This window comes from Vanrija albida (genome assembly GCF_041260175.1).
Source record: "Vanrija albida strain AlHP1 chromosome Unknown contig_3, whole genome shotgun sequence".
NCBI lineage: Eukaryota > Fungi > Basidiomycota > Tremellomycetes > Trichosporonales > Trichosporonaceae > Vanrija > Vanrija albida.
The window spans coordinates 1,050,732-1,072,243 of record NW_027191422.1 but is presented as its reverse complement, the minus strand read 5'-3'; the positions used below and the strand labels follow the sequence as shown (position 1 = coordinate 1,072,243).

At 63.0% G+C, this 21,512-nt stretch overlaps 5 protein-coding genes and 1 non-coding gene across 6 annotated transcripts; 3 read left to right on the top strand and 3 right to left on the bottom strand.

Annotated features, from left to right (window-relative positions):
* Positions 1–450: 450 nt before the first annotated feature.
* Positions 451–2,441, top strand: Q8F55_003724 (uncharacterized protein; the record flags this gene model as incomplete). The annotated part of the gene is made up of 4 exons (XM_069352253.1): positions 451–599; positions 643–712; positions 749–1,041; positions 1,118–2,441. 4 exons carry the CDS (start codon positions 451–453, stop codon positions 2,439–2,441), a joined length of 1,836 nt encoding a protein of 611 aa, XP_069209671.1.
* A 77-nt stretch (positions 2,442–2,518) lies between these two features.
* Positions 2,519–3,479, bottom strand: Q8F55_003723 (uncharacterized protein; the record flags this gene model as incomplete). The annotated part of the gene is made up of 4 exons (XM_069352252.1): positions 2,519–2,899; positions 2,934–3,092; positions 3,131–3,235; positions 3,345–3,479. The coding sequence occupies 4 exons, from the start codon at positions 3,477–3,479 to the stop codon at positions 2,519–2,521; spliced, it is 780 nt and encodes a 259-aa protein (XP_069209670.1).
* A 444-nt stretch (positions 3,480–3,923) lies between these two features.
* SNQ2 (ATP-binding cassette transporter snq2) lies at positions 3,924–8,468 on the bottom strand (the record flags this gene model as incomplete). Its single annotated transcript, XM_069352251.1, has 1 exon — positions 3,924–8,468. The coding sequence occupies one exon, from the start codon at positions 8,466–8,468 to the stop codon at positions 3,924–3,926; it is 4,545 nt and encodes a 1,514-aa protein (XP_069209669.1).
* A 2,005-nt stretch (positions 8,469–10,473) lies between these two features.
* On the top strand, positions 10,474–11,940 carry SQT1_1 (60S ribosomal subunit assembly or modification protein; the record flags this gene model as incomplete). Its single annotated transcript, XM_069352250.1, has 3 exons — positions 10,474–10,669; positions 10,705–11,154; positions 11,201–11,940. 3 exons carry the CDS (start codon positions 10,474–10,476, stop codon positions 11,938–11,940), a joined length of 1,386 nt encoding a protein of 461 aa, XP_069209668.1.
* Positions 11,941–12,205: 265 nt separating this feature from the next.
* On the bottom strand, positions 12,206–12,300 carry Q8F55_003720. The gene has a single exon. It is a non-coding gene; the product is annotated as a tRNA-Leu (tRNA).
* Positions 12,301–15,937: 3,637 nt separating this feature from the next.
* On the top strand, positions 15,938–21,399 carry INO80 (putative DNA helicase ino80; the record flags this gene model as incomplete). The annotated part of the gene is made up of 7 exons (XM_069352249.1): positions 15,938–15,955; positions 16,052–17,911; positions 17,954–18,572; positions 18,612–19,217; positions 19,258–20,763; positions 20,814–21,290; positions 21,341–21,399. 7 exons carry the CDS (start codon positions 15,938–15,940, stop codon positions 21,397–21,399), a joined length of 5,145 nt encoding a protein of 1,714 aa, XP_069209667.1.
* Positions 21,400–21,512: the final 113 nt, after the last annotated feature.

The window sequence follows — 21,512 nt, the reverse complement described above, 5'->3', positions numbered from 1 at the left end:
CACGCTTGTAACCGAGGCTGGCTGGGATTAAAGCTCGGTTCAGGCTCAATTCCAATCACACACCTAAGGATCAGTCCAAAGTCCAAAAGTTGGAATTAGTCGCGGCAGTCGACGGATGTCGAGCACAGCTTGGACCGCCATTTTATCGCAGCACATGCTCCGAACGCTGCTTGCGAGTTCCGGATCCCCCGGCATCGGAGATCCTCGAGCCAGTCGTCGTCTTGGCGGTATGCTTGGGTCTGCTATTGTCGTCATGCGATGAGAGTGAGCATGTGGATGCATGGCGCGTCTTCGGGATACGAGGTATGCCTCGAGCGGGATCAAAAACGCCGCGCCGCCACTGTACGCGTCAAAGCAACATGACGCGGCTCAAACCTCCACCGGCAGGCAGAAGGAGGAACAACAACCTCAACTCAACTCCCCATTGCACAAAATCACGCACACCGCACGATGACAGCGGCCGCGCTGGTCGACCTCCCACAGGAGATTCCACTAGCACAGCCACGCGCACTGCCCCAGCTGCCGCACACGCTCGACCTGAGCTGCCCCGTGCCGCTGCCGACAAACAAGGCGCGCGTGCCGTGGCCGTGGCCCGTCGCGTGAGTCGGCGCCGGCAAGCACCACTGACAGCAGTGGACCAAGCTCCGTTCCGGACGAGAAGCTCGATGCGTTCATCGCGAGGCGGTACTACGAGACGCTGTATCTCGGCGACGTGGGTTGCGGACTCTGTTACAAGCTGACCCACCAGACGCTCGCGCCCCTGTCGGGCTTTGCCGCCGATCTCGAGCGCGTCCTCCCGACCGACACTGGTGCAGCGCTCGTCCCGCATCTCCTCGCTCTGGGGGATATCGAAACGCGGCACCGCAAGACGCTCGCTCCGGCCATTAACGCCGCGCTCCAGCCCGGGGGAGAGGAGGCGGTGTCAGCAGAACGTCAGGCTCTGGCCCTTGGCGTTGACCTGCGCTCCAAGAGTCGTGCGGCCGTGGAAGGCGGACGTGTCCCGCGAGCCAAGACACTGACGGAAGAGTTTGAGCACAGGGAGTGAGTCACGGTGTGAGAGCTGGCTGACGAGTAGGGTGCTTGTTCAGATTATCTTCCTCTTGCTGTATCGCTCAAGGGAAGGGAAACGGGTGGTGGAGGAGAGCGTGACGGAGAAGGAGGGCAAGAAGGACAGGAAGAAGCGCAAGCTCGGCCCGGTGGAACCACCACACCCGTCGAAAGATCCAGGTCTCGCCCTCGAGAACCTCGCGGACCGCGTGAGCGTCTGGCAGGTCATGTCCCAGCTCGACCTTGGAGGCCTTGGCTTGTCCGATACCCCGAAGCCTGACCCCGCGGGAGGCATGGCGGCCATCATCAAGCGGTTCTGGACCGACGTCCTCGTTCCATTCTTCATCCAGAAGCAGCACTCGTTCTGCGCCTCGTTCCATCTCAAGGTGTTTGGCGCCGAGCTGCCAGCCGAGCTCGTGCAGAAGAAGCCTCGAAAGCCCAAGGTCACGCGCAAGCTGTCTCTCGATGCGAGGGATGACGAGCCGGCCTCAGCCGCGGCGAACCCGCCAGCGAAGCTCCGCCGCACCGTGTCCCACGCGCCACACACGAGCACGCGCCGCCCATCGTCACCGGAGCGCGGGCGCGATGCGAGCCATCAGCCACACCGTGAGCGCACAGTCCAGCGGTCAATGTCGCGCGTGTCGGACCGCACCGACCGGTCTCGCACCGTCGACGGCGATCTTGCGTCGCGGCGATCGCGCTCCAGCTCCATCGACCCGGTGCCTGTCAACCGGCCCAAGCCTAGCATCGTGCGCGCTCCGAGCGGCAAGGACCTCTTCAAGGGCCGCGAGGTCGGCCTCCTACGCCGCTCAAACAGCGTGCGGCTGCCTCAGGCCGAATCGCAGAGCCAGAGCCAGGGCCAGAGCCAGGTTGGGCGTGGCCTCTTTGGCCGCCGCACAAACTCGACCCAACTGCCCGCACCGTCGCAATCTCAGTCCCAATCACAGGCGTCCAGTGAAACGCTCGTCCTCGCCACGCCCGCAAAGCCCAAGCACAGCGCGTTCTTCGCGCGTGCCCACACGCAGCAGTGGCACCCGACACCGATTCGCGAGGAGCCGAGCTCGGCCGAGAGAAGCTACAGCTACGTCGCCGAGACGCCTGGGCGTCGGAGTGCCAACGGCTCGTTGGTCGCGGAGACGCCACGGGGCAGCGCACACTCACGCGTGGCTGAGACGCCTGCGCATGGCTCTCACGGCGGCCACTCTGTCTCTGAGACGCCGCTAGGTCGCGTCGCGGGCACGCCGCTGCGCGGCACAGAGATTGACTATGACGACGACGACCTGGGCGCGCTCATGGTGCCGACTGACGAGGAGGACGAGGTCGACGACGACGACCACGACCACGGGTTTGGCGGGTTGCTGGCTCCCGAGACCCCACGCAAGGCGTGGCAATAGCTGTTGTACATTAGTCGACGCCACCGCGTACCCTGTCCTCCGCTGCCGCCCGATGCAATGCCATGCCTATTGCTACACTAAACGAGATCGTCTCCGCGGTCGTCTTCGCCATCAGTGAGTGCGAATACGTCGTTGCCGAGCTCTGCGTCGTCGACCTCGTCGTCCCAGACGTTGCTGGTCCGGTGCTCGTACTCGTGCGCGGCGTCGATATCGGCGTCGGCGAGCGCGAATCCAGCAGCGGCGCCGACGCCGGCGGCCGCACCCGTGGCCGGGGCGAACGCGTGCGTCCGGCCCTGGGCGTCGCGGTAGGACGCGCCGGCCGATGCCGAGAGGGGCTGGTACAGCTGAGCGAGCTCTGCGCGGCGGCGGTTGCGCTTGTCGAGCACGGTCGCGAGGTAGAGGAAGCCCGTTGAGCCGAGGAGGTTTGCGACAATGTCGCCGAGCTGGAACGTCTTCCACTGGGCGTCAGTAGGAATCTAGCTCGCGACTCACAGGAAGCATGCCCTGCACGATCTCGCTGACGATGCCGCCGACAAAGAAGCCGCAGAAGAGGGTGAGGAGCAGCGGCGCGCGCCGGATGTACCATATCCTCCTGTGCGGGCCCTCTGGGACCTCGAGCACAAAGTAGATGAGGAAGGTGGCGAAGCCGAGCTAAGGACAGTTAGCGGGGCGGAGGCGCGGCAACTCACGCCGAAGAAGTGCAGCGCCTTGTCGTTGATCGGGAGCGTCGGGAGCGGCGCGAAGCCTAACACGCCGAGGAGGAGGAGCCACGCCGCGACGACAAAGACCATGGCCTGGTGTGTGGGGGGTTGGCGCCGGGGGTTGAGTTGAGGCGAGGGAGACGGCGTGTCAGCAAGGCTGGGAGGACGCTGGCTCGCTCCGCTCGCCCTCAGCCCAACTCACCGGCCTCAATCGCAGCGGCACATCCTTGACGGGGTAGCTCCGCAGGAGGAACTCTTCGACCTTCTCAAACGCCGAGAGGACGGCCGCATGGGGGCTGGGGTACGACGGGAGCGAGTAGGACGGGAGGGACGGCATGGCGCGTGGATGGGGCGGGGGGCTGCTGCTGCTTGTTATCGGCGAGCGTGAGCGCGTGCGGCGTGGTCGTTCGGTCGCCAGCCGCGGGCAAGTGGTACGTCCGCTGGGGGTCGGTCTGTCGCGTGCGATGGGGTGGAATGGACGAGTGTTGTTGAGACGAGCGCGATGACGATGACTGTTGGTCGGCGTGCGTGGCTCGACTCGCCGAGTTGCGCCGTCGCGCCGTCGACGATTCGGTGGTGCCGAGTGGCGGTCGCCGATGGCGACGTCACCACGTGGCGGAAGCACACATGGCCACCTGATGACTGCCTCCCCCTCGAGTACTTGCCACTGACCCCCCCTCACCCCAGTTATACGAGAAACACTGCATGCTTTGATTGTGCGAAGTAGTAGCTTCGGTGGGACTCTATATCTATGTCCAAGACGTGCAACTCCACGACTCCACTATCGCTTCTGCCACCTGAGGTAACGGGCGGCGAGGATGAGGACGATAATGTTGAAGACCGAGTAGCAGAGGTAGATGCCAAAGTCGCGCCAGCGAGTGCTAAAGTCGATCTCGAGCGCGCGGAAGAAGTACTGGCCCTTGGACACCTGGCAGTAGTTGCACATGTCGGTCGCGTCGGGGTTCTGGAAGTAGCCACCCATGACGGCGGCAAACTTGCCAGCGTACTCGGCACACGTCTGGCCCACGGGCGGGGGGAAGCGGCTGAACTCGTCGTCCTTGCAGTAGACGGGGACGTCCTGGAGCGCGACCGACACGAGACCCGAGATGAGGCGGGTGAAGGGGTCGAGCGGGTACATCCACGAGCGCCAGAAGTGGGGCAGGGTGGCGGGCGGGGCCGTGACACCGCAGAAGACGGAGAAGAGCACAAGGAGGAAGGGGTTGAACAGCGCGGCCACAATGATCGAAGGCGAGAGCGCGGCGACGGCCTGGCCAAGCGTCACCGAGTAGATCTCGGTGAAGAGGATCATGAGGAAGAAGTAGCCCGAGCGGCTCGACGCCGTGGGGAAGCCAACACCGTAGTAGAGGAGGAGGAAGAAGGCGACCGAGCAAAGCACCGAGTAGGGCATCTCGGCGATGAGCTGGGTGAGGGCAAAGATGGTCGACGAGTACATCTTGGAGCTCGCCTCACGGTTGAAGGTCATGCGCGACATGATGTACTGGGGCTCGATCTGGGCGAGGACCAGCGCGGGGAGAATGGTCGCGAAGAAGACGGCGAAGACGCGGTACTGGAGCGCGAGGTACGAGTTGTCGAGGCGGAGGAAGGTGAGCAGGACGACCATGGCAATGGCAATGTGCGCGAACAGACGCGTCCACTGGTAGTCGGCGTTGCGCCAGAGGGCGACGTTGGTGCGCTCGAGCACAACCTTGAGCTGGTAGGCAAAGCTGGTGGCGTACTCGGACGGCTTGCCAGTGTCCTCGAGGGGCTTGGCGAGCGCATCGGCCTTGAGCGTGGCAATCTCCTCCTTGACCTGGGCAAACTCGGGCGAGGCCTTCCACTTCTCGTGCCAGTCGCCGCCGATACGCTTGCGCGAACCGGCGCCAATGGCCTCGAGCATGAACTCGGCCGGGTTGGCGTCCTCGGGCACCTTGGCGCCGTTGCGCTCGAGGTAGTCGATGAGGACCCTCGAGTCCTGGCCAATGTCACCAAAGTAGACGCACTCGCCGCCGCGCTGGAGCAGGAGGAGGCGGTCGAACGACTGGAAAAGGAGCGCGTTGGGCTGGTGGATGGTGCAGAGGATCTTCTGGCCGGCGGCGGTGAGCTTGCGGAGGAAGCGGACAATGTTGTACGCCGACTGGCCGTCAAGACCCGAGGTGGGCTCGTCGAGGAAGAGGAGCAGGTCGGGCTTGGCGGCAAGCTCGACACCGATGGTGACACGCTTGCGGGCCTCGACCGAGAGACCGTAGCCGGGGAAACCGATCATGCCGTCGGCGAGGTCCTGGAGCTCGAGGAGCTCGATAATGTCCTCGACGTAGGCGTCCTTCTCCTCCTTGGGCACGTCCTGAGGCTGGCGGAGGTAGGCAGAGAAACGGAGGGCCTCGCGCACGGTGGCAGTCCACTCGTGGACGTCGAGCTGCTCGGCGTACGCACAGCCACGGGCGAACGAAACGTCGATGGGGCGACCGTTCATGAGGATGTCGCCGCCGATAACACCAATGCTCTTACGCGCGGCGAGAACGTCGAGAAGAGTCGTCTTACCGGCACCCGAGGCGCCCATGAGAGCAGTGAGGGTACCAGGCTTGACGTAGCCGTAGACATCGTTGAGGAGGACCTTCTGGCCACCGGGCACGGGGACAGTGTAGTGGAGCTTCTCCCATGTGAAGGGGACAGGGGCCATGGACAGGGCGCTGAGGTCGGGGTCGAGCTTGCCGGCACGGAAGGCGTCGCGGCGCTCGGCGAGGCGCTCGTTGCGCTCCTTGAGCTCCTTGTCCTCCTTCTTGAAGACGACGATCGAGAGGTGGCGGGCACCCATCTGGAGGGTCTCCATGAAGAACATCTGGAGGAACATGAAGAAGAGGAAGAAGCCGATGAGGATGCCAAAGTTACGCCACATGTGGGCCTTCTCGAAGCGGAAGCCGTCGTACATGTACTGAGAGCCGGTAACGAGCGACTGGCCGGCAACCGAGCCAGCAATGGAACAGAGCTGGTTGGGACCGACAGTGTCGGGGTAGCCGGTGATGTTAGCAGCAGGGATGTTACGGGGGATGATGTAGTTGTTGTCGCAGACCATGTCGATGCGATAGAACTCGTTGGCGAAGATGGCCTCGTAGCCGTACGACAGCGGGTTGAGGTAGTAGATCCAGAAAAGCCAGCGCTTCATCCTGAACACTGGAATCATGTAACCAGTGTACGTGACCATGAGCGAGATGAGGACCGACGCAAGACGAGCGGCCACATTGAAGTCCTGCGTGGCGACACCGAGGGTACGGAAGAAGCCAGCCATGACCAGGAATGTGGTGAGCACGAAGAGGTAGAAGGTCCAGAACGCGCCGCCATTCGAGACAAGACCACCCATGAAGTAGAGGATGATACTGAACAGGAAGATGTTGGACGCGTTGAAGGGCACGTCGGAGACGACGGCCGCGACGGCATAGGCGGATGGGCGGTAGAATCGGTAACCAACTTGACGGAAGAGGATGGGGCGACCCATCATCTGGCCGGGAAGCTCAGAGAACGAAGTGAGGGCGTTGAACAGAAGACCGAGGAAGAGAAGACCGCCGCGGGTGAAAGCACCAGAGGCCGAGGTGGGGAGGCGGAAGTAGACCGAACCGACAATGAGAGCAATGATGACGGACGTAGCGTAGCCAGTGTAGACTCCAAACTTGTCCTGGAACTTGAGGATGGTCTGGCGCTTGGTGATGGCCATGACCTGAGAGAAGAAGCTGACGGTGTAAGGCGACTTCTTCGAGACACCACGGTGCTTCTGCTCGAGGACAGCCTGGCGGAACTGCTCGCGGTCGTGCTCGTCGGCCTCCATCTTGGTCTTGTACTCATTCTTGTCCTCGATCATGCGGCGGTTAATGTCCGAGGCGACAAAGGCCTCGGCCATCTTCTCAGGCGTCGAGGGGACGTTGGACTCATCGCGGCCCTCCTGGAAGCGGCGCTCGTTGGGGTCGGTGCAGCCCGAGAGGTAGTCGGCCGTCGTCTGGCGGGGCAGGTCGAGGTAGCCGAGGCCGACCATGTAAGCGCGGGCCTCCTTGGCGGGGCCAAAGTAGACGACGTGGCCCTCGTTGAGGACGAGCACCTTGTCAAACTGGTCGTAGATGCCCTCGCCGGCCTGGTAGAGCGAGACGAAGGTCGTCTGCTGCATAATGTCGGTGAGGAGGCGGAGCGACTTGGCGTAGTCGAGCGCGGTAGAGGCGTCGAGACCGCGAGTCGAGTTGTCCCACGACGAGAGGACGGCACCCGAACAGAACTGCTCGGCAATCGACACACGCTTGCGCTCACCACCCGACACACCGCGGACAAAGGCGTTACCGACAATGGTGTTGGCAGTGTGCTTGATGTTGAGCATGGACAGGAGGAGGTTGAGGAGGTCCTCGCGCCACTGGGCGTCCGAGACACCGGGGATGCGCTTCTTGGGGCTCTTGAGCTGGAGCGCGAAGCGGAGCGTCTGCGCCACAGTCAGGGTGGGGAGGTGGTCGTCGTCCTCCTGGTTGTAGAGGACCTCGCCGGCGTAGAGCTTGTGCATCTCCTTGGCGCCGACACCGGCGTACTCGACGTTGCCCTTGACCTCGAGGAACGAGTCGCGCTGGTTGGCAATCGTCTTGAGGAAGGTGGAGCAGCCGGCACCGGGGCGGCCGATGACGAGACACATCTCTCCGGGCTTGAGCACACCCGAGGTGGGGAAGAGGATCGTCTTGGGCTTGGGCGCGAACGGGTTGTAGCCAAACACGCCCATGAGCTGGATGACGGGCATCATGAACTGCTCAATGACCGCATTGCTAAAGTTGCGAATGTTCATCTTCATGCCGCCAGCGCCGATGACCTCGAGGTCCTCCCAGATGACACCGACATTCTTGTGCTTGATGCCGGCGTTGTCGGCGGCGTCGCGGCCGGCGCGGAGCTCCTCGGAGAGGTTGAACTCCTCCTCGGAGTTCTGGCCCTTTTCGGCGTCGGAAACGGCGGCCGTGTCAGTGGTGCGGGTGCGCTCGGGGCGCGAGCCAAAGGCCGAGCGAATGGAGCGGCTGGTTGGGGTGCGCTTGAGCTCGTTCGAGTTCTGCGAGAGGGTTGAGTAGCGGCGCTCGAGGGCGGCAAACTCTGCCTTTGCGCGGTGGACGGAAACGCCACCCTGGCCGAGCTCGCCGACGAACGACGAAGTCTCCGAGCGGTTGGGCTTGCCGTCGGCACCCAGGTCGAGGCGGGAGTCGTCGCCAGCAAAGGTGCCCGAGTCAGACGACGAGTTGTCCTGGGTCTCGGCGGCAGCAGCGGCCGCAACCGAGTTTGGTGGTGGTGGAGCCACCGTGTTTTTTTCGTCAACACCCATGGTGGTGGGGGTGGTGGTGGTGGTGGCTGTTTGTCGTAAACAACAACAACGGCGACAGAGGTGGCGAGAAAGAGGAAAAAAGGAGGGAACAAACACGGGCAACACCCCTCGTGCTTATGAAGCTCTCGCAGTAAAAGTTGACTGAGCCGATGCGGTACCGACAGGCCGTGTCGTTCGATACCAGGAAAGTGGGGGAGCTGGAACGCACTCTCGCACAGATGAGTGCCTCTTCCGACGTGGTGTTGTCGAGGCGGCGGGCTAAATATTTTCAGGGATTGCTACTAACTCGCGCTCCCCGGTCCTGGAAATGGGAGCAGGTTGTCAATAGCGAGGTTGACACGGCGTACGGCGAGGCGACGGCGGGTCTGGCTGACGTGTTGTTGATGGCCGGACCCGAGGTCCCTCACCAATCTGCCCGCAGGGGAGGCTGCTGCGGAGGGGGTGCATGGAACATCGAGCACGAAAGGCAGCCCGAGGCGCAGCAGCCCAGGTCGTCGTCATCGCCGCCGGTCGGGCGCCGAGCGTGCGCCGAGACTGCGCGCGCCAGTGAGAATCCTCACATGGGCGGACGTCATTGCTTGCATCGGCGCGATCGCCTCGAGGCCACATGCCTTGCCCGGCGGGCTCACTCATACTCTCTTGGCATGCCCCGGATCCGAGTTGCGCAGACCTGTACCGACCAGGCCCGGCGGTTCGGATCCTCTCCACCCCACCTGGGCACCTTGCGACAGGCCTCGAGGGGGGCGAGCAGGGCGAGTGGTCTGCACATTGAATGCTACGACGCCAGGCGACATCGTGATTCTCAAACGTACGTCCCCATGTGCCCTGGGTGCCGGGCTGCCGGCGTTGCCAAAACACTCGCCGTGCACAGCGGGCAATGAGTCATGCCGACGGGTTGTACGAGCAGGCGGCTTGTTGTGCAACAGGGCAGGGAGCAGGTGGCCCGGCTTTCCAACCCCCGATACCGTGAAAAGACGCCGCCCTGAGATAGCGGGTGAGTCAAGGCGGCCTCAGGGTCGTCCGACCCCCACCCACATGTCGTTGCCTGTCGAGCCATTTTCGTCGCCGCACTCGCGCTCGCCTCGCCTCGCCCGGCACCGCTCCACCTCGCCTCCAAGTCGGACCGGACGCCCCTGGAGACGCGAGCCGCCGCGGCGGCATGCACGGCATGCCGAGGGGACGCGCACCTGGGAAAGTGCGGCGTCCTGGGAGTATGTATGCATCTTCGGAGATTGACTCATGTCCGGGCCAAGAGCCCGGCCCCAGCTCGGCCTGACCAAGCTTTGTCAATACGCTCGCTACTCTCGCGCCGGAGGCGGCTCCGGTGCCGCGGCGAGCGGCGAAGGGCTCGGCGTCGTTCGACTCGACTCCTGCGTCGCCGCGGACGGCCCATCGTCCGACCTCGCATCGTTGCATGTCCATGCCATGACTCACAGCCCGTGCGCCACGAAGGAGCAGCACGCCGGCTTCTCCCTCGTGCGTCGTACGGAGGGGGCGAGGCTCCACACACCCTTGTTTACGTTTTCGGATCGCTCGGTGGAGAAACGTCGGCTTTTTTCCAAGGGTTCTTTGGCGCCACTGCCGGGATATGGCGGTGAGAGCCGCCTCAGCTTCATCAATATAGCCTATTAGTCCCTCAGGCCCGCATTGTCTCCCACCCATATGCGGGGAATGGGGCCACTAACGAAGGCGGTTCAAGCATGCGAAGGACGACATACGTGGACCCAGCTAATCTGCTTGATGGGAAGCGCGACGGAGCCACGACGGGAAACCCGAGATTGCATAGAGCAAAAAATGCCACATCTGACACTGCCACGTGCTGATCGCGTGGTACATGTCACGTGACTCTCAATGACGCCAAGTGGAGGCGCGGAGGCCCCCTCCACTCGAATTTCTCTTAGTCAGGCGCTGAGTGAGCTCGCGTGCGATAAGACGAAAACAAACGCTCGAGCTCATCGAGCTCGCTGACACTCTTACCATCGCCCACCCCACCTGATTCTCCGCCATGCCGTACGACGACCCAGAAGACGACGTGATCCTCGGCGAGGACGACATTGACGAGGTGTACGAGGACGAGGGGAGCGACGCCGAGTTTGAGGACGACGATGAGGACCTCACCGCCGCGTCTGGTGCCGAGCCGATGATCAAGGACGAGCCAGGGGAGCCGAAGGAGCGGCCGGACAACGCCATCGGCGGGACGTGTAAGGCCTTGTGTGTGCGCCGCCGCTGACCCCAGTCCTGCACAAGCCCGACTCGGCCATCTTCGCGCTCGCGCTGCACCCTTCCTTCCCCAACCCGCCCTTGGCAGTGAGCGGGGGGCAAGACGACCGCGGGTTCCTCTTCTCGCCTATCCCGGCCGGCAAGGGGCCGTTCACGCGCGAGCACTTCAAGCCGATCGAGCTGACGGGCCACACGGACTCGGTGGCCGCGGCAGCCTTCTCAACGGACGGCGAGTACGTCGCCACGGGCGGGCTGGACGGGCGCGTGCGCGTCTGGCGCCGGGTCAAGAGCAAGCTCGCACAGCTGCGCGGCACGTCACCCTCCGATGACGACCCGGAGGCGTGGCGCCACTGGGAGTTCATCACCAGCCTCGAGGCCGGCGGCGAGGTCCAGTGGTTGACCTGGCACCCCAAGGGGACAGTACTCTCTGCCGGCTGCGAGGACGCGACGGTGTGGATGTGGAACTGTAGGTGGCGCCCCCACCGCTGGCAGTGTCAACTAACCATCCCCAGTGCCTACTGGCCGGACAATGTCGGTCCTCTCCTCACACACGATGGCCAGCACGGCCGGCATCTTCCCCCCGCCTGCCGGCAAGCAGCTCCTGACCTCCTCGCTCGACTCGTCGCTCATCCTCTGGAACCCCGTGGCATCAACATACGAGTTCAAGACGTCGATCTTCTACCCGCCGCACGCGCCGACGCTCGACCCGTCCATCCACGGGATCACGAGTCTGGCGGTGAGCCCGAACGGCGCGCTCGCGGCGGTCGGCGGTGCCGGCGGGCGCGTCCGCCTCGTCGCCCTCCCGCGCGGCGAGATTGTCAACACGCTCGAGGGGCACGCGCTGCGCGAGAGCGTTGAGGCGCTGGTCTTTGTCGACCTACTCAACGGCGCCGACGGGAACAAGGGCGTCGTCCTCGTGTCCGCCGGCACCGACGGCCAGGTGTTCGTGTTCGACGCGACGAGCGGCCGCGTCCGCGCGCAGCTCCGCCACCCTGAGCCCGTTACTGCCATCGCGGCCCACCCCGCGCCCTGCCAGTACCTCGTCACGACGTCGGCGCTCGACCGCACCCTCCGCACGTGGGACGTGCGCACCGGCACGCTTGTCGCCGAGCACGTCGGGCACGCCGGCGCGGTCAACAGCGTGGCGGTCGCGCCGGCGCCAGAGGGGTGGGAGTCGCCCGCGGGCCTGCCGCAGGCGCAGGTGATTGTCAGCGCGGGCGATGAGGGGGCGAGTATTATCTGGGTTGTGTAGGCCGTGGGGCGGGGTGTAGGCCGTCGGGTGGAGTGTAGCCCATGCGTAGATTCTAGACCACATACGTTGCATAGCACTACATGTACTTGTTAGCATATGCGTGGGGAGTTAACGGAGCAACAGGGAGCAGGGCATGGGCACAGGGACGCGGCATATGGCAGCGCCACACGCGACCGGATTGGCCACGCGCTCCCCCTGACCTTTACTCTGCCTCCCTCTCGTCGTCGCCAAAAGCATTGGCTATTGGAGGCAGTGAAGCCCCGCTTGACGAGAGTGGGATTCGAACCCACGTCCGAAGACTGCGGATGTACACGAAGTAACACCTTAACACAGCGCCTTAGACCGCTCGGCCATCTCGCCGGGCACGGAGGTGGGGTGTGTGGGTGGGGTATGGGCGTCGTGCCGGGTGCCACGCGCCTGCCACTCTGCCACGGCGTGCAGAAGGGTACCGCTGGCATCTGGTGCTGGCTCCCCTACGCGGCATCGCCCCCGCCGAGCCCCGGAGTCTGGGTGGTGTCGTCGCAGCGAGCCCCCGCCACTCGGTGCGGTGGTCTTTGCTCCATGTGCGGGCCAGAGGAGGCTGGACATCCGTCTGCCACCCGCCACCAGCTCGGCTCTTCTCCTCCCCGGGTTGCACAGATCCCAGCCCGACATGTCGGCGCGATATCAGCCACGACGCCGTCGCCAGCTACCCCCCCCCCCTCCCCCCCCCGCGGCCGCCCAAGCCAATAATAGCACCCAGGCCGGCGCGGCGGCGGAAATCGCCGCCGCTCCGAGCTCGGCGCCTCCTCGGTCACGGCGTGCACCTCTGGTGCTGAGAATGCGGGAATGCTGACACACGCCTGGGGGCAGCCGACGCATCCCGCCCCTGTTGTGGCGGCGGCGCGGTATGCCGGGGCTTCTGCCCGTCGGGCTGGCTTCTGGTGATGCTGCGCATGGGGCGGGGGTTGGTTGGTTGGGGGGTGGAGGTCGGAATCGTCTCCAGGTCGTCTCACATCGTCTCCTGGAGGATGCTGCCCTCGTCGTCGGCATGGACGTCGGGTTGCCTCGTCGCTGAACAGGTCGACCACCGACCTGCCACATGGCCTGCACGAACCGTCACCTCCTCTCCGTTCGTTGTAACCTGTACTACCGGCCATGGTTGGTGTTCTATCGAGTGTATCGTCTTGAGCCCTCTGCGTCTCTGACCTAAGAGGCACCGCTTGAGCCGTCACACGTCGACCTCGAACTCCGTACCAACCTCGCCATCACAGGCCACGGACACGGCCCAGCCTCAGACCCAGTACACCCCGTCCCCGCGCGTCCTCTTCTCCGGGATCCTTCGCGGTGCCCTTCCCTCGGCCCAGACCCGACCCCACGCCTCTTCCCTTCGGATAGCTGCCAGAGGGGGAGGGCGGCCACCCACAAGGCCGAGCATGGCCTTGCCGACTTACGCCGAGGCACTGGTACTACCCAACGCATGCATGCCTCTGCAACGAGGACGACGCGCCAAACCAACTTGCTGGCCCCAGCCGCCGCAGGCCTTCCTCCACCGGGCCATCGTGCCGGGGAAGACACGACACTCTTTGCTGCCAAGAGCTACTGGCTGCCACTCCAAATTGCTCCATTACGCGCCGGATTATTAACGCCTGCGGGGTAGGACGATTCATTACGATTACGTAGTTACGTAAAGGTAGTTTGAATCAGGCAGGCAACATGGCGGCGCAGGCAGACGCGCAGGCGTGCACGCCATGCACCGCACAGCGATCCAGCACAGCGTCAGGACCTGCACCTGGTGCTCATGGGCGGCCCGATCCATCGACGGGCGCACGTTGCACGGCGCACGATGCACCGAATCAACCCCTCGCGCACCCGTGCGCGCTATCAAACGACAGGCACAAACACACGGGGTCGGCCGGCGCGATCGCGACGCGTCGGCCCTGCACCGTGCTGCTGCGAGTGGTGCTCGCCGGGGGGCATGGCTGCTCGCTGGGGGGCATGGTAGCTCACGATCCGTTGGGTGGGGGCGGGGGCTGCCCGGTCCGTCACTGGGCAGCCCGCCCAGTGCCCACCTGCCACTGGCATCACCCGCAACGCGCCACACACACATGGCCAACACACCCACCCATCACGACCCGCTCAGGCACGAGATAGTCAGGCACGGGTACTTTGTTCCCTGTATCGTGCTAATCAGTGTGCACCCACCCACCACCCAGTTGCCCAGTCCCGTGACTTTTCCAAACGCGCGCCTCTGCCTCGCTTCGCCTCGCCACTTCGCGCGCCACTGCTGCGACTGCTTGTCCCAAAATTAATACTCGTCCAACACGTTGGCCCGTCGTCGCCATTGTTTGAAATGGCCCGTTTTCAGCTCCGCGCCCCACGACGCTGCACAGTGCCCATTTCACACTCCCACCCGCATACCGGATGCGTAAAGAGGACACAACATGACCTGCTGCAATGGATGCAGCCACACGACGCATCAGCGACCGCGTCACCAGGCCCAGGCCAGCACTGCTTGCGGCGTGCTCCGCGCGCCATCACTGCACGTGACGGGCCGATTGGCCGAGCTGATATGATACGCCGCGCGCAGTGGCCGCCCAGTGGAGCCAGCGCGTGTGGCAGACAGCCGGCCTCGCATGGATGGATGCAGTGGGCCCGGTTGGAGCGCGTGACACTTGGTGGTGCATTGTCTTGGGGGGGCAGGAGGGGGGCGTGTGGATGAGATCTAGGTTGGAGCGAGGGAGGATGGCCCCGGGTGAATTCGGTTGGGGGGCAAGGAGAAAGGGAAGAGGCGACACAATGAGTGAGAAAAAAACCAAGGCAACTAGAAGGAAGACCATACGACAATGTGGAGGTGGACGCGCACTATGCGCACTAGGCTTTGGTGGCGGGTGTGCTATCGTGTATGCTATTGTGCATTGGCCGCAAAGGACCACCACCACTGCCGGGGATGCATCGCATGGGTGGCGTGTTAGGTGGTCGGTGAGCAAGGTGGGGGAGGGGTTGGATCATGAGCCAGGGGTCGGGGCCAAGAGCGAGCGAGCATGGGTGCAAGAGAGCGACGGCGGCAAGTTTTAGTCAGATGAGATTTCCGAGAGCGAGGATGATACTGCCTGATGCTTGCTGCCTTGTCACTGCAGCAGTCGTCATCAAGGCAAAGAGGATGCCGGATGGATCACTCATTGTTGTATATACGGGGGCATAAATTACACGTGGAGAAAGACGACGAGGTGCAAGAAGAGAAAGGGGCCAAAAGGACGAAAGGAGCAAAGGGGGGAAGGGAAAAAAGCAAAAAGCGACGACGACAATGATTGAGTGGAGGAATGACACCAAGTTGGTGCCGCGCCCCCCGCGCCGCGCCGCCCCGCCCCGAGGTCGGTTTTCACCCAACCCGGCCGGCTGGCTGGCTGGCTGGGCTGGCTAGGCTGGCTGGCTGGAGTGAACGTCCACCCATACCCACCCACGGTCACCACGTCCCAAAGCAAACCACCCACCCACCTTGGCCCCCCCCTTGAGCCCAACCAACCAAACCAATGACCCCACCCACCCACTCCCCTTCCCCCCCCCCAGCAACCCCTCCAGGATGCAATCATGACTGCTCGTCGCCGCCGCCGCCGTCGCTACTCTTAACATCGTTGCACTACTCACCTTCCCACATCCATCTTCCCCATCATCCATCCACCACCCAAAAACTAACACGCCCAGCATCAACCCCGACAACATCCACCCAACTGCAACCCCTCCACCATAGCCTACTCTCATTGACCCACCCAGCCTGGGCAAGCCCTCAAGGGGCCATTCTCTCCCCCCCGACCCCAACTTGAGTCAGCCCACGACAACCTTGTCTCTCTCTCTCTCCCCCCTTCCCCAGTCGTGCACATCCCACAACCCGCCATCCAGCAACACCATCAACCCCCAAACCATGGTTGATTACGACCATGCACGCCTTCACAGGCCCGCGAGGCACTCGACAAGTATTAGCCCAATACAGTCTTCAACCGCGCTTGGGGCAGCAGCTATGGACGTGGACCGCGGAGTTAGTACTATAGGCGAGGGCGACGCGAGGCGGCAACAGCATGAGCTGCATAGCATGCCCTCGCGCCAGAGGCAACGCGTACTGATTCCATCACAGTTGTCACCTCCACCACGCCCGGCGCCTTCTGGTCGGATGTCGCTATCAGCACTCGTAAACTCTCCACCACCCGCGTCACCACCGCGTTCAAGCCGCGTCCCAGACCTCCCAAGGAAGAGCTCATCATCGCGCTACGAGTACCCGCCCGCGCACAGCGCCTACGACGACCGTGACCATCGTGCATACTCGTCTTCGTCGCGCGCGCGACCTCCGACAGACTATTACGGTGGCGCCCACCAGAGCGTCGGAACAAGCTATCACCACCGCAGCGACGTGAAGGCCGCTCCCCCGACATACGAACGTCGCCGCCCATCATTCGAGCGCGACCGTTCATACGAGAGCCAGCGTGTGGCAGCTCCTGTCGACCGCTACGCCGACGAGTACGACGAGCGCCCGTACGCCGGTCGTGGTGGTGGCAGCGGCGGCGTCCCTTCACACCCCGGCCCGTCATCCTACGCGTATCGCTCCCCTTCGCCTGCTCGCCCTCCAACCTTCCAGCCCTACGAGCCATCAGGCTGGAAGCGCAACGGTCGCGCATCTCCTGCCCCTCCATCCAGCCCAGGTTCAGACCGTCGCTCGGTCGAACCCCAGCACCCAGTGGCTGAAACACCTCCTGCTGCTCCGACTGGAGGCAGCAAAAAGAACCTCGTGATGCGCCCCGACGACAGCCTCGTGTCCAACGAGGAAGTGTGGCAGGAGAAGCTGCGCGCGTTCCAGATGAGACGCGAAGTCGAGGCCTTTGACATGCTGCGCTGGACACCAGCAATGCTCCAGAATGGTGATTCTGAGCAGGTCAAGGTCCCCGTTAAGCGCAAGGGCTGGCCGGCAGACCACCCTACCCGCATCGCCCAGAGGCAAGCAAAGGAGGCTGCTCTTGCTGCGGGGATTGAGATTCCCAAGAAGAAATACGTCCGCAGAAACAAAAAGTCTGCGGCGTCGGCGGCGATCGACGACGAGCTTCTCGGCCTGGTCGAAGGCGACGCCCACCCCAGCTCGCCCATGGGCGCGTCATCCGCGGCTGAGGATGACGGCGGTGAGCCTCCAGAGGTCAACAGGGACGCGACGTCAATCGTGTGGCCATCAGGCTTGACGCGTGCCGAGGTCATGGCCAAGGTCGAGGCAGATGACCTGCGAGGCTTAACCGAGGACGACGTCAAGCAAGTTCAAGACGAAATGTGGCTCAAGAAGAACGGCCCAGCAGCACTGAGGAAGGACGGCACCATGCGCAAGAAGCCAGGCCCTGCAAAGGGCTGGAAGGCTATGCGTAAGGCGCAGAACCGTGACGACGAGGGGAGCGAGGCTGGCGACCGGTCCGTTGCAGCAGAGGAAGCCGATGCCGATATCGCTGCCTTGCTGGAAGAGCCAGCCAGCACGCCCCAACCAGTCAAGAAGGCGACCAAGCGCAAGAAGAAGAGCGCAAAGGACAGCCTCGCCGTCGACGCCTCCGAGATTGACGAACTCAAGGGTGCGGATGATGAAGACGACGCCCTTTCCCTTCTGGAGAACGGCGACACCCCTGTGTCTGTCGCCAAGAAGCCCCGCACAAGCAAGGCGAGAGAGCCAGGCGTCGGCAAGGGCAGGTGGACTCGCCCTAGCAAGGAGGAGAAGGAGCTCAAGTCCAAGGCCGGAGCTATCGCCATGCAACAGGCCATCCAGCAGGCCAACGACGGCATGGACACGGACGGCGGCGAACACGTTGTCGAGTTTGGTGGTCCCGCCCTCCTCGTCCAAATGGAGCAGCACACCCCCAACACGTACGACCCCCGCGGCGTGTCCGAAGCCGAAGCGCACGTCAGACTCGGCTTGGTCGAGGATCTGCAGAAGCAGGCGTGGGCCCAAATCATCAGAGACGCCCCGAAGGTAGGTGACACTTTCAAGAGACCAGACGCTGACTTGCACCAGGTATACCGCGTCATGCAAGCCTCGGAGAGCACGGCCAAGATGGATGCTATGCGTACCGCCCAGGCTTGCGTGCGCAACGCCTTCAGCCAACGCAGCACGAAGCCGACGTTCCGTACCAACAACCGCACCAACAAGGATGCCGCCGCCAAAGCCAAGAAGGTCATGCGCGAGATGCTCGTCTACTGGAAGAAGAACGAAAAGGAGGAATTAGCCGCTAGAAAGCGCGCCGAGAAGGAGGCGATGGAGAAGGCCAAGGCAGAGGAAGAGGCTCGCGAAAGCAAGCGTCAAGCTCGTAAGCTCAACTTCTTGCTCACTCAAACCGAACTCTACTCGCACTTCATCGGCAAGAAGATCAAGACGCATGAGGCCGAGAACATGGACGGCGGAGACGTCACACCAGCTCCAGTTGCACCAAAGGGTGCCGACGAGCTGGAGAATGTCGACTCTGCCGAAGTCTTACCCGACATCGACTACGATGACGACGACGAGGAGAACCTTCGCCGCCATGCCGCCAAGGGAGCCCAGGCTGCTATCCAGGCTGCACGAGACAAGGCCCGACAGTTCGACTCTGCCCGACCGGGTGCCCAGAACGGCGAGGCTGAACTCGATGATGACACCAGTGCGTTTGACGAGCCGGGCTTGCTGCTGACTTTCACAGTGGATGGCGACGAGCTCAACTTCCAGAACCCCTCGATGGGCGAGGACCAGGTCACCATCACCCAGCCCAAGATGCTCATGGCTCAGCTCAAGGAGTACCAGCTCAAGGGTCTCACCTGGCTCGGAAACCTTTACGAGCAGGGCATCAACGGCATCCTCGCCGATGAGATGGGTCTCGGAAAGACCATTCAGTCCATCTCCCTGCTGGCCTACCTCGCCGAGGTCCACAACTTATGGGGACCTTTCCTTGTCATTGCGCCCGCTTCGACTCTTCACAACTGGCAGCAAGAGCTGGCTCGTTTCGTCCCCCGCCTCAAGGCATTGCCCTACTGGGGTTCGCCCAAGGACCGTGAGACTCTGCGTCGCATCTGGAACCGCAAGAACCAGACCTTCAACGAGGACTCGCCGTTCCACATTCTCGTCACCAGCTACCAATTAGCTGTACAGGACGAGAAGTACTTCCAGATGATGCGTTGGCAGTACATGATTTTGGACGAGGCCCAGGCCATCAAGAGCTCGTCGTCCGCACGCTGGAAGTCGCTCCTGTCTCTCAACTGTCGTAACCGTCTGCTCCTGACGGGTACTCCGATCCAGAACTCGATGCACGGTAAGCACTGCGTCAAACGAGTATATTCTGACACTCCCAGAACTGTGGGCTCTGCTTCACTTCATCATGCCGTCGTTGTTCGACTCGCACGAAGAGTTTAGCGAGTGGTTCTCCAAGGATATTGAGAACGCCGCCGGAGGAGGCAACTCGACGCTCAAGCCCGAGCAGCTGAAGCGTCTCCACATGATCCTCAAGCCGTTCATGCTCCGTCGTGTCAAGAAGCACGTCCAGAAGGAGCTTGGCGACAAGATTGAGATTGACGTCCTCGTCGACCTGAGTCAACGCCAGCGCTCCATTTACAAGGCCCTTCGCCAGCGTGTCTCGATCGAGGATCTTCTCGCCCAGGTTAACAACGCAGACGACAAGATGAGCGCAAAGAACCTCATGAACTTGGTGATGCAGTTCCGCAAGGTCTGTAACCACCCTGATCTCTTCGAGCGCGCCGATGTGGTCTCGCCCTTCTTGTTCGGCTCGTTTAGCCACAGTGGCAACCTCAACCGTCAAGGCGACATGCTCTACTGCCCCGACTCTGCTCGCAACCCCATCGAGGTGCAGCTGCCTCGCATCATGTGGACAGAAGGAGGCATGCTCAACCTGCCCAGCGAGAACAGCCTGGCCGGTTCGGACACGCACGTGTTGCAGAACCTGCTCAACATCTGGAGCACGGAGTGGATCAACTCTTCGATCAAGCAGGACCAGTCAGCCTTCGGCTTCCTCAAGATTGTCGACTGGTCCCCCGCCGAGGCCAACCGCCGCGCCAAAGCGCACCCTCTTGTCAAGCTGCTCGACGGATCAGAGGACGCCCTCGAGGTTGTGACAAAGGGACCTTTCATCACCGACTCTGACCTCGCTGCCTCGACGTCACGCAAGTTCTCGCCACCAGCGCCACGGGTGCCACATGCGGCTGCCACTGGCTCGGACCTCGCTCCCCTGCGTGATATCACGTCGAGGACGTGGAACCAGTCGTACCTGTCGCGTCCCGGAGCTCGCTTTGCAGTCGACAATGTCGTCGCCCCAGCCATCAAGCCCGTCTCGTCGAGCCGGCTGTCTGTCAATGTGGGCGAGCGCCTGCGCAACGACGACATTGTGCGATCCGCCCTGTACGGCGTGACGCCAAGCGATCTCGACGAGCCCCAGGCAGTCGCGGCTCTGGACGCGCTTGTGCCCGGTGTTGCGCCTCGAGGCCTGCTTGGTAGCTCAGACGAGAACCAGGCACCTCTCTCTTCGCTCCGCATCCCGCCGACGAAGCGATTGATCGTCGACTCGGCCAAGCTCGCCCGTTTGGACGACCTTCTCCGCGAACTCAAGGACGGCGGACACCGTGTCCTGCTGTACTTCCAGATGACGAAGATGATGGACCTCATCGAGGAGTACCTCATCTACCGCCAGTACAAGTACCTCCGCCTTGACGGTTCGTCGCCCATTGGCGAGCGTCGAGACATGGTCACCTCGTGGCAGACCAACCCCGACATCTTCGTCTTCTGTCTGTCCACCCGTGCTGGTGGTCTTGGTATCAACCTTACTGCCGCTGACACTGTCATTTTCTGTGAGTTGAGCCATTCTTTCAAGTACGGCGCACATGCTGACACAACTTAGACGACCATGACTGGAACCCTTCCAACGATGCCCAGGCCATGGACCGTGCGCACCGTGTGGGCCAGACCAAACAGGTCACAGTGTACCGCCTTATCGCCCGCGGCACCATCGAAGAGCGCATCGTCAAGCTTGCTCGCGCCAAGAAGGATGTGCAGGACATTGTCGTGGGCACCAAGTCGCTCAACGAGGTCGCCAAGCCTGCCGAGATCGCCTCGCTCTTCATGGACGACGAGGAGCTTGCAGAGTCGATGGCCAAGCGCAAGGCTGCGGAGGCCCACGGATACGTCGCCCCTGCCTTCGGTGGACCCAAGAAGTCTGCCTTTGGCGACGGCCTCGGCAACATGGACGACGAAGACGACGGCTTCTTCAGCGCGGCCCAAAAGGCGCAGCAGAACAATGACGACGACGAGAACGGCCCCAGCGGTGCGGGCACACCAGTATCCAAGAAGCGCCCAGCACCCAAGAAGAAGGACAGTGGTGAGTGGCGTCGTGGTGGCAGCCGATCACATCAGACTGACTCGCCTTAGCTACCAAGCCTCGTCCCAAGAAGAAGGTCAAGCTCGCGGCTGACGGCCTTCCCATCTAACCACACAATTTCATGTCACGATTGAGATACCACGCATAGGACGCCCCCATCGAGGTGGCACATGTAGATGCATTATTAGTGTTTGGAGTGAAGTGATTGTCGGAGTTGCAGCC